This window comes from Erpetoichthys calabaricus, chromosome 1 (assembly GCF_900747795.2).
Source record: "Erpetoichthys calabaricus chromosome 1, fErpCal1.3, whole genome shotgun sequence".
In the NCBI taxonomy this organism is placed as follows: Eukaryota; Metazoa; Chordata; class Cladistia; order Polypteriformes; family Polypteridae; genus Erpetoichthys; species Erpetoichthys calabaricus.
Window position 1 is genome coordinate 88,300,219 of NC_041394.2, and position 13,152 is coordinate 88,313,370.

The 13,152-nt window shown below is 35.3% G+C and overlaps 1 protein-coding gene across 1 annotated transcript in view; it reads right to left on the bottom strand.

Annotated features, from left to right (window-relative positions):
• Positions 1-13,152, bottom strand: part of LOC114646201 (RAS guanyl-releasing protein 2) — a 220,414-nt gene that overhangs the window by 98,096 nt on the left and 109,166 nt on the right. The window contains exons 7-8 of the mRNA XM_051921194.1: positions 7,113-7,263; positions 3,984-4,157 (exon numbers count right to left, since the gene is read on the bottom strand). Of these exons, the coding sequence (XP_051777154.1) occupies positions 3,984-4,157; positions 7,113-7,263 (325 nt within the window). The remainder of the gene's footprint in view (positions 1-3,983; positions 4,158-7,112; positions 7,264-13,152) is intronic.

A 13,152-nucleotide genomic window follows, 5' to 3' on the forward strand; every position in this document is an offset into this window, starting at 1 on the left:
TAGGTATGTAAAGACACCCAGATCAGTTATTTGGTAAGAGTAAGCCCCAAATACTGACTTGGAGCCATGTAGAAAAGCAGATATGGATACATGCCACTGAAAAACTGGGCACAGTAGTAACAGCATTCCCTAAATGTATGGTGAGCCAAATAGCAATTAATGACTTAAGTATGTGGTAATTCAAGCTGCTCTCTATGGACTGTGTGCTGCACTTCAAAGTAATTTCTACAGTAGTTTAATTACGTTAAGTGATTTCTTAGCTAATGTACATCATAATAGGTGACTTCAACTTGCATGTGATATTTTCTCACTTAGATCTTGACCCTTGCTATGAATCCACAGTGTAATAGAATTCATGACCAGCACTTTTCCCTAAGTAGAAAATCAAGCATTCTATGATACATTCAAATAAAATGAGGTGATCAAAATGTAATATACAATTCTTACAATTCTTTTACATTACTTTAAATATTTGAGTGATCTAAAAAAAATCAAGATTCTTGTTAAACTTTGTTACATATCATGAAACTTTCCCTTTTTGATTCTTTAAAATCTTCTATACAATATACAATTTGTTCTAGGAAAGATGGTGATTCTTCTCCAAAAACAGTATCCATTTAAGTAAAACTGGTTCATTCATGTAGCAAGTAGCACTTAGTCGTGTTTTAAATGACTTAGTCGTGTTTTAAATGACTCTTGACTAGCAAGCAAGGTTATAAATGTAAATGATTCTACTAATTCCTGTCATGCTCCCTGTGTAGCCCACAATGCGAATTATGCATTAATTCCTTGTGTTATTAATAATAGAATCGGTAGGACAGCAAAAGCTAGATATGTTGATTATTCTAACCTCTTTGTTCTTAATTCTACCTCTGTTGAAAGTAATAGAGATGTTAAGAGGTCTCTAATGAACGCAAGGTTAGTGTTAAATAAGAATTTTACTTTAAACAATTTTATTCAGTCACATGGAGTTGATTTTCTACTTCTTACAGAAACCTGGTTAAAGGTTGGTGACTACAGCTCTGTGATTGAAATGTGCTCCCTTGATTTCCTGTATTTCAATATCCCTAGAGCCTCTGGCCAGGGTGGAGGGGTTGCTGTAGCATTTTAAAATTCACACAATTGTGATCTTATCAAGTTTAAAGATGTCAGTTCTTTTGAGGCATTACTATTTCAGATGTCTTGTAAAGGGCTTTTATTGTGCTGTTTGATTTATCATTATCACCCTTCTAACTCTAAGACATTATCTTTTTTTTCTGAATTGTCTGATCTGTTATCAGATTTTGTGATATCATAGAATTATCAAGAATTATTAACCTACACATGGATGTGACCACTGATCCTTTAGTAGTAGAATTTTTATACATTACTCAGTTTTTCAACTTAGTGCAACATGTAACTGACCCCACCCACATTCAGGGTCATACATTGGATTTGTTTCTACACTTGGTGTATCTATTTTAATGTTACATTACTGGACTTTGTGATGTCTGATCATAAATGTATACATTTTAATGTTTGTGTACAATATACTCCTATGTTGGGTAAACAGGACTATCTGACCCATTTGTTTACTAATGAGACTGCTCTGAAATTGTCTTCAATGTTTCAAGATAATGCTTCAAATCTACTTAATCTAAATAATCCAAATGATCTTCTAGATGATTTTAATTATATATGTCAGTCCACTCTGCATTCTGTTGCCCCAGTATAGTTTAAAGCAAGATGAAAAGTTACTGTTACTCCGTGGCTCACTGATGACATATGGGCATTAAAGAAAAAATGTAGGAAAGCTGAAAGAGCATAAAAAGCTTCCCAGCTACATGTGCACTTGGAATAATTGAAAGAACTGATATCTACATATGATAATGCTGTAAAAGCAGATAGAACATTTTATTTTCTAACCTCCAATATTGATGTGAACCGTCATAATCCTAGCTTCCTGTATAGAACTTTAAATGGCCTTGTCAACCCAAACTCAAGGAAGGTCGACAGTGCTATGTTTAACTGTGATTAATTTTTATCCTTTTTTACCAATAAAACTGACACAATAAAGGCCTCCATCCTTGTCATGCCAGGTTCCTGCATACATCTTTTAGCTTCATTTAAGCACACTTTAGAACCATAGTTATTTGACCTGATATAACAAATGAAGTCTTCTTCTTGTTCCCTTGATATTCTTCCAACAAAATTTCTCAAGGAAGTCATCATATCTGTTGGGCCGGCCATTTTGGCTATTATTAACAGTTCCCTATTAAGTGGCTATGTACCAGATCATTTTAAAAATGCAACTGTCCATCCTATATTTACAAATCCTGATCTAGACCAGTCTAATTTAAATAATTATAGGCCTATCTCAAAGCTCCCTTTTTTTTCTAAAGGTGCTTGAAAAGGTCAAAGCAGGTCAAATTTTACCTTCATAAATAAGCACAATATTTTTGAAAAATTTCAGTCAGAATTCAGAGAAAACTACAGCACTAAAACTGCACTCCTTAGGGTGCAGACCTTCTTAGAAATGATGACTCGAGCAAGACCTCAGTTTTACTTCTCTTTGTTCTAAATATAGCCTTTGATACCATTGATCATTCTATATTGCTACATAGACTTAATCATTGGGTTGGTATATCTGGAACAGCATTAAAATAGTTCTCTTCTTATATGTCAAACAGAAAATTTAAAGTAGGCAGTGAGAATACAGTATCTTCCATTTCCATCTTAAATTATGTTGTCCCTTATTATTTTCTGTCTGTATGCTACTCTTAGGCTTTATTATTAGAAAGCAAGACATTCAGTTCCATTGCTATGCTGATGATCTACAGCTTCACTTAGCTTGGGATCATAATAATTCAAGTAGTTTTGCCAAGCTTCATGACTGTATTACCAACATAAAGAACTGGATATCTTTTAATTTCCTTCAACTAAATTCGGATAAAACAGAAGTGCTAATTATGGGTGATGGATTACTGTAACTCCTTGCTCTCAACTCTTAACAAAACCAGTCTGTCTAGGCTACAACTGGTGCAAAATGCTGCTACTCCTCACCAGGTCTAAGACCTCTACTCATATCACCCCTATTTTAGCCTTATTACATTGGCTACCATTTAGTTATAGGATCCAGTTTAAGATCCTACTTTTAACCTATAAAACTATGAATGGCCTGGCTCCAGTATATGTTAAAGACATGCTGATTTCTTTATCATACAGGTAGACCTCTTACATCACCTCACCAGCGCTTACTTGTTATTCCACACACTAGATATCAGATCTAAGCATCTAATTCTGTAATTACATTTAAAACTCAATTAAAAACATTATTTTAGACAGCCATTTCTTTATTGTTAGGTTGTTTTTAGACTGTTCTTTTATGTATTTTATCTATTTTTTTTTGTTTTTAGCTATGGTGGCATGATAATTTTATTTTTTTTATCCAATTTTATATGAAATATTATAATGATTTTTTAAATTTTACTTTTATCTTTTTTATCCCTTTTTGTTTTGTTGTAAAGCTCTTTGTGCTTATCACTTAAAAAGTGCTCCATAAATAAATACATTCAATACATACAAATTAAAAAATACTATATATATTTCATACAGGTCTATCCATTATTCATCCACATAATGGGCATTAAAAATTAAACAGTCACATTCCTATTTTTTCCTTTACATCTTTTTCGATGTTAACCTTACACAACTTCAGAATTTCACCGTATTTACCCATACATTTTTACAGAATTGTATTTTCTAACATTAGCTTGCCTTTACTCATCTTTCTGTTGTCAGTTTCCATTACACATAATATCAAAGAGCTGTATTTCCTCATATTTTGAAGTCATTATTTGTTCTTTCTTACATTTATAAAACAGCCCTTGGAACTTACTATGGATTTATAAATGGATTAATTTAATTTGTCACACACAACGCCATACTCTTGAGTTGGACCAGCAAAGCTATTACCTCTGCCTTGCTTTTTAATAACACATTACCTGGGCAACCTGAATAAACTGCTTGATAACAGCAGCCCGATGCACAGCAGTGTGTTTACCAAGGACCATCAGTTGGATCCACTGGGAAACGCTGTTAAAAAGGGTGATGAATCGCTCTAAAATGGGATTATCCACTGTGCAGCCATGCATCACAAAACTGTGGTAATCTTGAAACTGAAAAAAACATGAAAATAACAAAACAATGGTTCATTATTTCTAATTCAGCTTATCAAGCAGTTAACAACCAGTTAACTACATTTACTAAATGACAATGGTAAACCAAAAATTTGGTTAACATTATAGCAATAAGCTGTGGGTCATGGCAAAATGAAGATGCTAAGCAGAGTGCAAATCAGGACTACTAGTGTATGAAGGAATTTGCAAAGCTAGGATTCCACAGTTTAATTAGAAAGGATGATGTAACACTTTTGAGCATTGTGTCATTTGACAGCTTATTTAAATATGGCCTATAATATAATAATTTGGTAATGTGCAATTATTTAAATACATAATTCAAATTTGTATCTATATTTCCAATGCAGATAAGACAATGAAATTCTGTTAATTTAGGGGATCAATCTTAATTCTAAGCAGAATGACGGTAACAAGTATCTATACAGTGATCCCTCGCTATATCGCGCTTCGCCTTTCGCGGCTTCACTCCATCGCGGATTTTATATGTAAGCATATTTAAATATATATCGCGGATTTTTCGCTGCTTCGCGGGTTTCTGCGGACAATAGGTCTTTTAATTTCTGGTACATGCTTCCTCAGTTGGTTTGCCCAGTTGATTTCATACAAGGGACGCTATTGGCAGATGGCTGAGAAGAAACCCAACTTACTTTCTCTCTCTCTCTCTCTCTCTCTCTCTCTCTCTCTTGCGCTGACGTAGGGGGGTGTGAGCAGGGGGGCTGTGTGCAGCTGCTTCCTGAAGGACATGCTGCACGGAGCTTCGCATACTTAAAAGCTCAAAGGGCACGTATTGATTTTTTTTATCTGTCTCTCGCTATCTCTCTCTATCTCTCTCTCTGTCTTCCTGCTCCTGACAGAGGGGGTGTGAGCTGCCGCCTTCAACAGCTTTGTACCGGCGGTGCTTCGCATACTTAAAAGCCAAAAAGCCGTATTGATTTTTTTTTTGACTGCTTGCTTTGCACTCCTTTGAAAAGGAAGATATGTTTGCATTCTTTTAATTGTGAGACAGAACTGTCATCTCTGTCTTGTCATGGAGCACAGTTTAAACTTTTGAAAAAGAGACAAATGTTTGTTTGCAGTGTTTGAATAACGTTCCTGTCTCTCTACAACCTCCTGTGTTTCTGCGCAAATCTGTGACCCAAGCATGACATTCTAAAAATAACCATATAAACATATGGTTTCTACTTCGCGGATTTTCCTATTTCGCGGGTGGCTCTGGAACGCAACCCCCGCGATGGAGGAGGGATTACTGTATATATAATTCACTAAGCCGCCGACAAGTAGCCACCCATGGAAAGCACGCAAGACAGCCACGCCCACCGTATATAATTCACTAAGCCGCCGACAAGTAGCCACCCATGGAAAGCACGCAAGACAGCCACGCCCACCAACTCTAAGACCATTGGATACGACGACAACTTGCAGAGCCACGCCCACCAACTCGGACGCGACGCCTCGGAAAACACGCCGTCATTTATGTTCGTTTGAGCTACAGTCCACATGCACCTCTGAGCCACGTTGACTTTTCGGTTATAACGCACGACCGCGTGCACCATCGCAAACTGTTTTACACGCTACATACAGCAATTCGCATCCGCAACAAACATGCGTCTTCTTAGACGGTCCTGCAGGAGCAAGGAAAATGTTTCCCCGCCCACCAACACTCCTTATTCCCCGACCCGCGTCCACTGCATCCGCGACAAACATGCATCTTCTTAGATGGTCCTGCTGGAACACGGAAACCGTTTCCCCGCCCACCAACACTAAATCCAGCTGTGAGCCACGTTGACTGTTCATTTGCCCTCCATGGCTCCGCTTCAAGTGTTTTTCATGGAAACAACACTTCTTTCAATGTTATACAGATTCCTCCATCAGGTAACTGCATGCGCTACACTGAATGGATCAACGTGTGTCTACCTGGCACAGAGAGGCGTGGGTAAGCCGTTGAACCCAATTTGTGCTGGAATCCGGGGCTTGCAATTGTTCCCCACGAACGAGGAATTCCCAGTAAGTGCGGGTCATACGCTCGCACTGATTATGTCCCTGCCCTTTGTTCACGCCCCCCCAGGCTACTACCATGGTCGGGTGACTCGGTGGATTATATATAGAAAAGCAGCCAGAACCGCAAAGAACAATGAAAAGTCTATGTGGCGCAGAGGTGCATTTGGACTGTACCAGAGACAAAAGCAAATGAGGCACTGTTTGGAAAATGAACAGTCAACGTGACTCACAGGTGCATGTAGACTGTGCAAAGATGAAAACGACTCAGGTGACGAGTTGGGGGTGGGCACATGAGCAGGCAGTGCATACTGAACGAGAAATCAGCAGACTAGCATGACGGAGGGGGCGGAATGGCCGTCCTTCCCCTCTTCTCCCGTTCCGCCCTTAGTGCCCGAGCGGGAAGAGAAAGCGCGACGGCGGTCCTCCAGTTTTCAGTCACGGACAATTGTATGTTGGTTCGTACCATGCATTGTTACAATGTTACTATTCTTGGTGGTTTATTAAATTACGGATTTTTCAAATGTTAATTTTTTCCCTGTGCTTAAAAATCATTAAAAAAGCGGCCTGATTATGCAGCGTATGTTACGCCGCGGGTTGGCTAGTTATTAATAATCTTCATTGAAGACAGAATGCAGCCATTAAATTAATTTCTTAAAAACAAAGATCTTTGAGTTTTCTCAACATTTCTCTAAAATGCCTACAATAACATGGGATAACAATTTAATTTAAACTATGTATTTTCAAATTCTACATATTTTTGAAATCTACAAGGCTGTATGCTGAGTCAGGATAATGTATGAGAGATTTTATAAATCGGAAAATGTTACCTAAGCTCTATTAAGTGACTCGGTCAATACAACTCACTGATGAATGTCTGAGCACCTTCTATTTACAATTAATTATATTTTTTACTAATTCAACAAAACAACAACTTACCAAAATCTTGCAAAATGACTTGTATTCTAAGTATGTAAGATGTTCAGCCAGCTCAGAAGAATCCAGATGATCAAAAAGAAGAGACATTTTACGTTTTTTGGTAACAGAAGGTTGACGTTGTGTCACCTGACGTTTCCAACCATAGGAAGGCCTGGAAGAATGATGAAATATGCAAGAATAATTAATAAAAAATGAGGTTAAGTTCACAATTCATTAACAATATCTTCCAAAAGAATGGAAAGCGACTGGTGTTTTTCTAAAAATACAACTCTGTATTTGGAAATAATTTTTCAACACATCCCAAAAAAGATGTAACAAAAAAAAATCAATCAATTTCTGCATTTTCTTCAAGAGTAGTATTAAATTTAAAATTCTCCTAAATACAGTGATTTTGAATGAACTAAATTAAAACCTTATGAAAAGCTGTTTTAACATACAAAATGATTAAACAATTGTCTATATTAAAAAAATAAAAGGAAAAACTTAAATATACATGATGCTCTCCATACATTATCTGAGTAACTTGATAATCTTTAACAAAATCTATATCTGATACAGAGCAGTGTGTCCTTATTCAGGAATACATTTAGCAGTTTTAAATTCTTTATTTTATTCTGTTTTTATATTTAGCCATCAAATGATGTCAACATTGCTGTACAATTTTGGATTTTGTTTGTAATATCATGAAGTTGAAGTTATGAACCACATTATCTACACTATATAAACTGTTTGCCAAAGAAGAAATGTTCAGTGAGAGAAAAGTAGTTTATCGAAAAATGCCCTTTCAAGGTTATTTTACTATGGCGTTGACTACATTTGAGCACTGATATCACACTATTATTTTCACTGTTAGTATTTGTGAGTTTTATGCATGAACTTTGCTCAGTTCTGACTACAGTTCATCATTTATCTACTACCCTCATTCAAATAAAAAATTTAATAACCCTTTACACTTGTTTTACAAAAGTTCAAATTGATTAAGTTATGAACCCTGCCCTGCATAGATAAGTACTTATAACTGCCTCTATAAAAATAATCATACAACAGAAAAAAGGCTACTCATGAAGTAGCTAATGTATCTAACTCCACAAACAGTGCATGGAAAAAAAATCCTCAATTATTTTAGATTTATAAAATATTTTTCATTCACTGATTTTATTAATATCTTTTCTATAGTTCATAAAATAATAATAAATAAAAAACAGCTGGTGGTATGCAATGCTAACTGAAAGGCTGAAGGAAACCAGGTTTGGATCCTGTCCAGTGACTGCCTGTAAACAGTTTGCATGTTATTTCCCTGTGTTCATGTCTTCTATTCACACACCAAAATATTCTGCTTCTAAATTATTTGACATGATTCATAACAGAACTAACGGAAAAGATTATTATTCTGGTGGATAGTTGAAATCTGCAGAAAGGGCTCTTAAACGTTGAGGAAAAGCTTGAGAAAATGAACTAAATTCGAATAGGAGTAGCAACAGGAATTGTTACATTATTTTCAATACAGAATATCAGTGTGGGAACAAGCTCCAGACAGAAGAAGAGTGAGAGGACAAAAGGTGCAGTTTGGATGGAGACATGTGACTAGTGAAACATTTTCACACACAGATGACTGTAAGCGCTGTGCGTTTGAGCATTCTTATTATGGACTTTAGGTATCAGAAGTGAAGTGCCCGAGTCATTTTGTCAGTTGATCTTTTACCCAGTTCATTTATTGGTATAGCATTATAAGTAAATGTAAAGTAATCAAGACAAACTTTGAGAAACACAATTCTGTGTATGGGAATGCTGCTTATCATCTTGACTTCAAGCCAAACCAGTACAGTACATAAATATAAAGACCCTTCTCGCTTTACTCGCCAACCTCGGGCCAGCGTTACGCACAAGCCACTTTGCGGTTTTGCCGCTTATGTATGGGGATGCAGATGTACAATTTTAACAGATTGTTATATTCATGGGAATTGTTACATATGCATAATAGAACTAACTATTTTACATTACAGCGAGTAATTAACCATATTAAAAAAATAGTAAAATTTAATAATTTGAAAGTAAATTATGTTTCATGTTGTGTTTGAGTTTTTCGTTGCATTATACGATTTCATTCTGTTTGGCTTTGAAATTAACATGCAAATATTTTTTAAACTTACACTTTTACTGTAAAACTTTTTGAATTAATTTTTCATCAATATCCCATTGAATTTTGATTGTGTTTGGACTTACTTCGTGACAATGCAACATTTAACTGCCCGTGAGAGAATTTTGTTTCTTTCTCTCTAATAAATAAACCGACTTTTTCGAATGTTTGTCTCTGTGATTTGTTAATTGTCTTTACAAAATCTATTCTAACGGGAAACGGTTAACGTTTTAATACGAATGGCATATCAAGATCTCCTTTGTAGTCTAATGTTATCCGGGGAAGATGTACTACATTACCTTTCTTGGATACATCCTTCTTTCAACAGTAATTCGGGTGGTGGAAGACCAGACAGTGTTAACGGTTGCAGTTATTCTTCGGAATATCATAAGTTGATGTTTTGTTCCACACGATCACCGGCAACTGTTTCAGCATAGTCTATTAATACGAATTTAATCAATATGCTGTGTAACCGATCGACAATTTTCGCGTTAATCCATTCGAGTTCATCTTTCTCAGTGCTAGGATTGCCCGTGTATGCATTTCTTCCGTTGATATACCAATTCGGGATGATATTCATCAATAAGATTTGGACATAATACATCTTCTTTAATTGGTAACTTGAAGTGAGGAAAATGTAAAAATTTATAAGAGCTGAGAGAGCAGGAAATGTATCTTTGAAAAGCATTCACACAAAAGAGATGTGAGTGGACCATTTGCGTGTTTGAATATGGTTGAGAGGAAGGTGTGACTTCAAACAATCTCATGTCAAAAGTCTTTTCTTGTGGGACTTGAAAAAACCTCTTCATAAAAGTCTTGTCGCAGGATTTCTTTTATATAACAGATTATATAATCAGCTTCCTGGGTTCAAATTACATGCCCAACTTTTATCTATATGGAGTTTGCATCTTTTTCAACCCCATCCCACAAAGATGAGCATGTTAGCTTAAAAGAATACTCCATGCAAAAATAATAATTTAATTGTTACTTACTCCATTATGTGTCACATAATACAGGTTAAATATAGTCCGATGCTTACAACATCCCTAGCACAAGCATTTTTGCTAAATTATTGTTAAATAAGCCACTTCCAAAAAATCCTCTCATGGGAGGTGATGTATTGCATTTAAACCTTTGAATTAAACTTTTGAACTGAGATTCCAGACTGATCCTGCGTGGGTGTGTGCATGAGTGGCCCCTATGATAGACTGTACTCATTCATGGGGTGTTTTCGGTCTTTCATTCAATGCTGCCAAGATAGACTCCAGTCCTATATATCATTCAACTGAATTAAGAAGGCTTTCAGAATGTTATGTGATTTACAACTTCAGGTGATACTAAGCTGTGCACACTATAGAACACACAAATCAAAACAGTATTTCAGGAAAATATGAACAAGAAAAATGGATCCTACTTTTTAAAACAAAATCTATTATATTATGAAAAGCCATGCAGATTTTTTTTTGTTACATGCCACTGGCTATGTAAGTATTTCACTGCAAAGGCATCAAGGCACAGTTTGCTGGCAACTTCAAACAAAGAAATCTGTAATTCCAAGGTTCAAAGTTCTATGTTGCTATATGAACACTACTGGCAGATCATAAAGAAGACAATGATTAGTTGACAGACTTAATAGACTCTGCATTATTTTAGTCTAGTACAGCCAACTAAAAACACTCATCTATCGTTTCTCTCTCACTGTTATTCAGTTGTTTACTTAATGTATAAACCTTTAACCTTGAAGAGGTAACAAAAGAGAACTATTAGGCAACTGCTTTTCATTACACTATTAATTTTTACACATGAAAATGTCTAATTTCGATTAGCACTTCACCATGAACAATTTCCAAAACAATAATTTACTGTGATATTACTGAATTAAACAACACAAGAAAGCCCAAAGGCAGTATTAGAGCATTAGCTAGCTTTCCATATCAAGTGGATGATAACAGCAAGTAAGTAGTTTATTAGGAGCTATGAATTAGAAAACTGAATCCAGTTGTGAAAACAAAAAGATTAACTATAGAATGTTGATTGTGGGATGATGCATGTCTACAAAAGAGTATTTTTATTTTTTGTTATAATGAAAGGGATTTAAAATTATTGCCTGAAAGGATTTGCTATGTTGCAGACCTGTGGAATGTGCAGTTGCCATTTGCTCACAGAACTTTATTTGCAATAGCATGATTAATTTTGAACTGTTAGGAAAAACTGAGGTGTCCTGCCTCAGTGTAGTAGCCACACAGAGGTAAATTTATGGTCTTTTTCTTAATCTCTTGGGTCAAAATTGCTTTGCACTGCTATACAAAGCTAAACAGTAATGTTTCTGGTAATGAACAAAAATCTGCCCTTAAAAGTTTTGGCCTCAGATATGTTCACCTATGTGAACTGTGCACAGGTCAAAACATAACAGGTATTGTGGCAGAGTAAATGTCAGAACCAGTCTACTTAATAATCATTTTGGTTACTAAATTTTTCAATTGTGTACCACTATTTTTAGTGCAAGTTCAATTCTTACACTGGAGCATTTGAAATAAAGCATTACTACAAAAACAAATGTTTACATTTTCTGACCACCTTACAATCTTCCATGAGTTCCAACCTCCTTCCCCCACTCAGATACCAGCCATGGATGAAATTGTGCACTTTGTAAGAAACTATTTTTACATTCTTTTCTTGAAATCCAAACAAGTGATGTTTCACATATAAAAATGACAAAACCTAGGTGATGAAAGACTTGGAACTCTTAATTAATTTTATGGCGGTGTTCTCATTATTTTAAAATATTTATAAGAAAAGTAACACAAGTTGGTTAAGGTTATATTCTTTTTAGGCCTAATGAGTTTATTTAAAATATACAGCAGATTTTCCTAACTACAAGATCTTTAAGCAGAATCACATCAGGAAGAAAGCTGACATTGGCATGAGTTATATGAGGAATTTACATTATTTACATGTGAGAAAATCTGTCTTTACTTTTCATCTTGTGCTAACATAAACAGTCCTGTGTCATCAGTTATGTGTCATCACTCGCAAACATGACTTCATCATAATACAAATTAAATGATGAAATTTAATTTTTTTTAAAAATGAAAACAATATTATGTCAATCTTAGATCTAAACCCCTACACATTGTTCTTGCCTTTGAGTTCAGTAATGCCCATTATGCTCTGGTGAAAGATGTAACCTAGTTTAACAACTTTGACATTTTACTGAAGAACCCTGAAGAAAATCTTAACATGAGCTTTGCCACTCAAATACTGTAAGAACGGCTCCCTAGTACTCTTAAAATATGACGCACACATTTTTTGAACATGTTTTATTAGTTTTTAGATTGCATGAAACCACAGCCTATTCAGGCTGATTAGATACAACCCTGGATAGGGACAAATCAGTGCTTCACCGATCACACTGAAACACAATGACATTCATTCATACTGGTACAATATAAGTTTGTCAATCTAATCAACATAATTTTTTAGGCAAAGATGCTGACCAAAGCTTAGTTTCCGGGTTAGTTTATATGTTGAATGTGATTAATTCAATTTGCTTTCTATTTTGTCAAAACACACACAAGAAAATTTTTGTTGCAACATACAGTAAAGACTTAATTTTAGCCAATTGCCAAAACATAGTTCAATATTACAGAGATAATAGAAAAATATTTCAATTCAAAAAAGATATACAGCCACTTCGGTGTAAATTCCTTTTTGTATAACAATTTATGAAACTGACTTTGCCAATGCTTTCCATTCCCGCTCTACATAATGGGTTATGTGCCAGCAGATCATTAGGAAGCTGAAAAATGCATCACAATGCAAAACAACATGGAAGAGAGGTATATAAACTGTAAAATACCAGTTAATCAGATGATGTCTTGTTTTATTATTTTTACAATACAT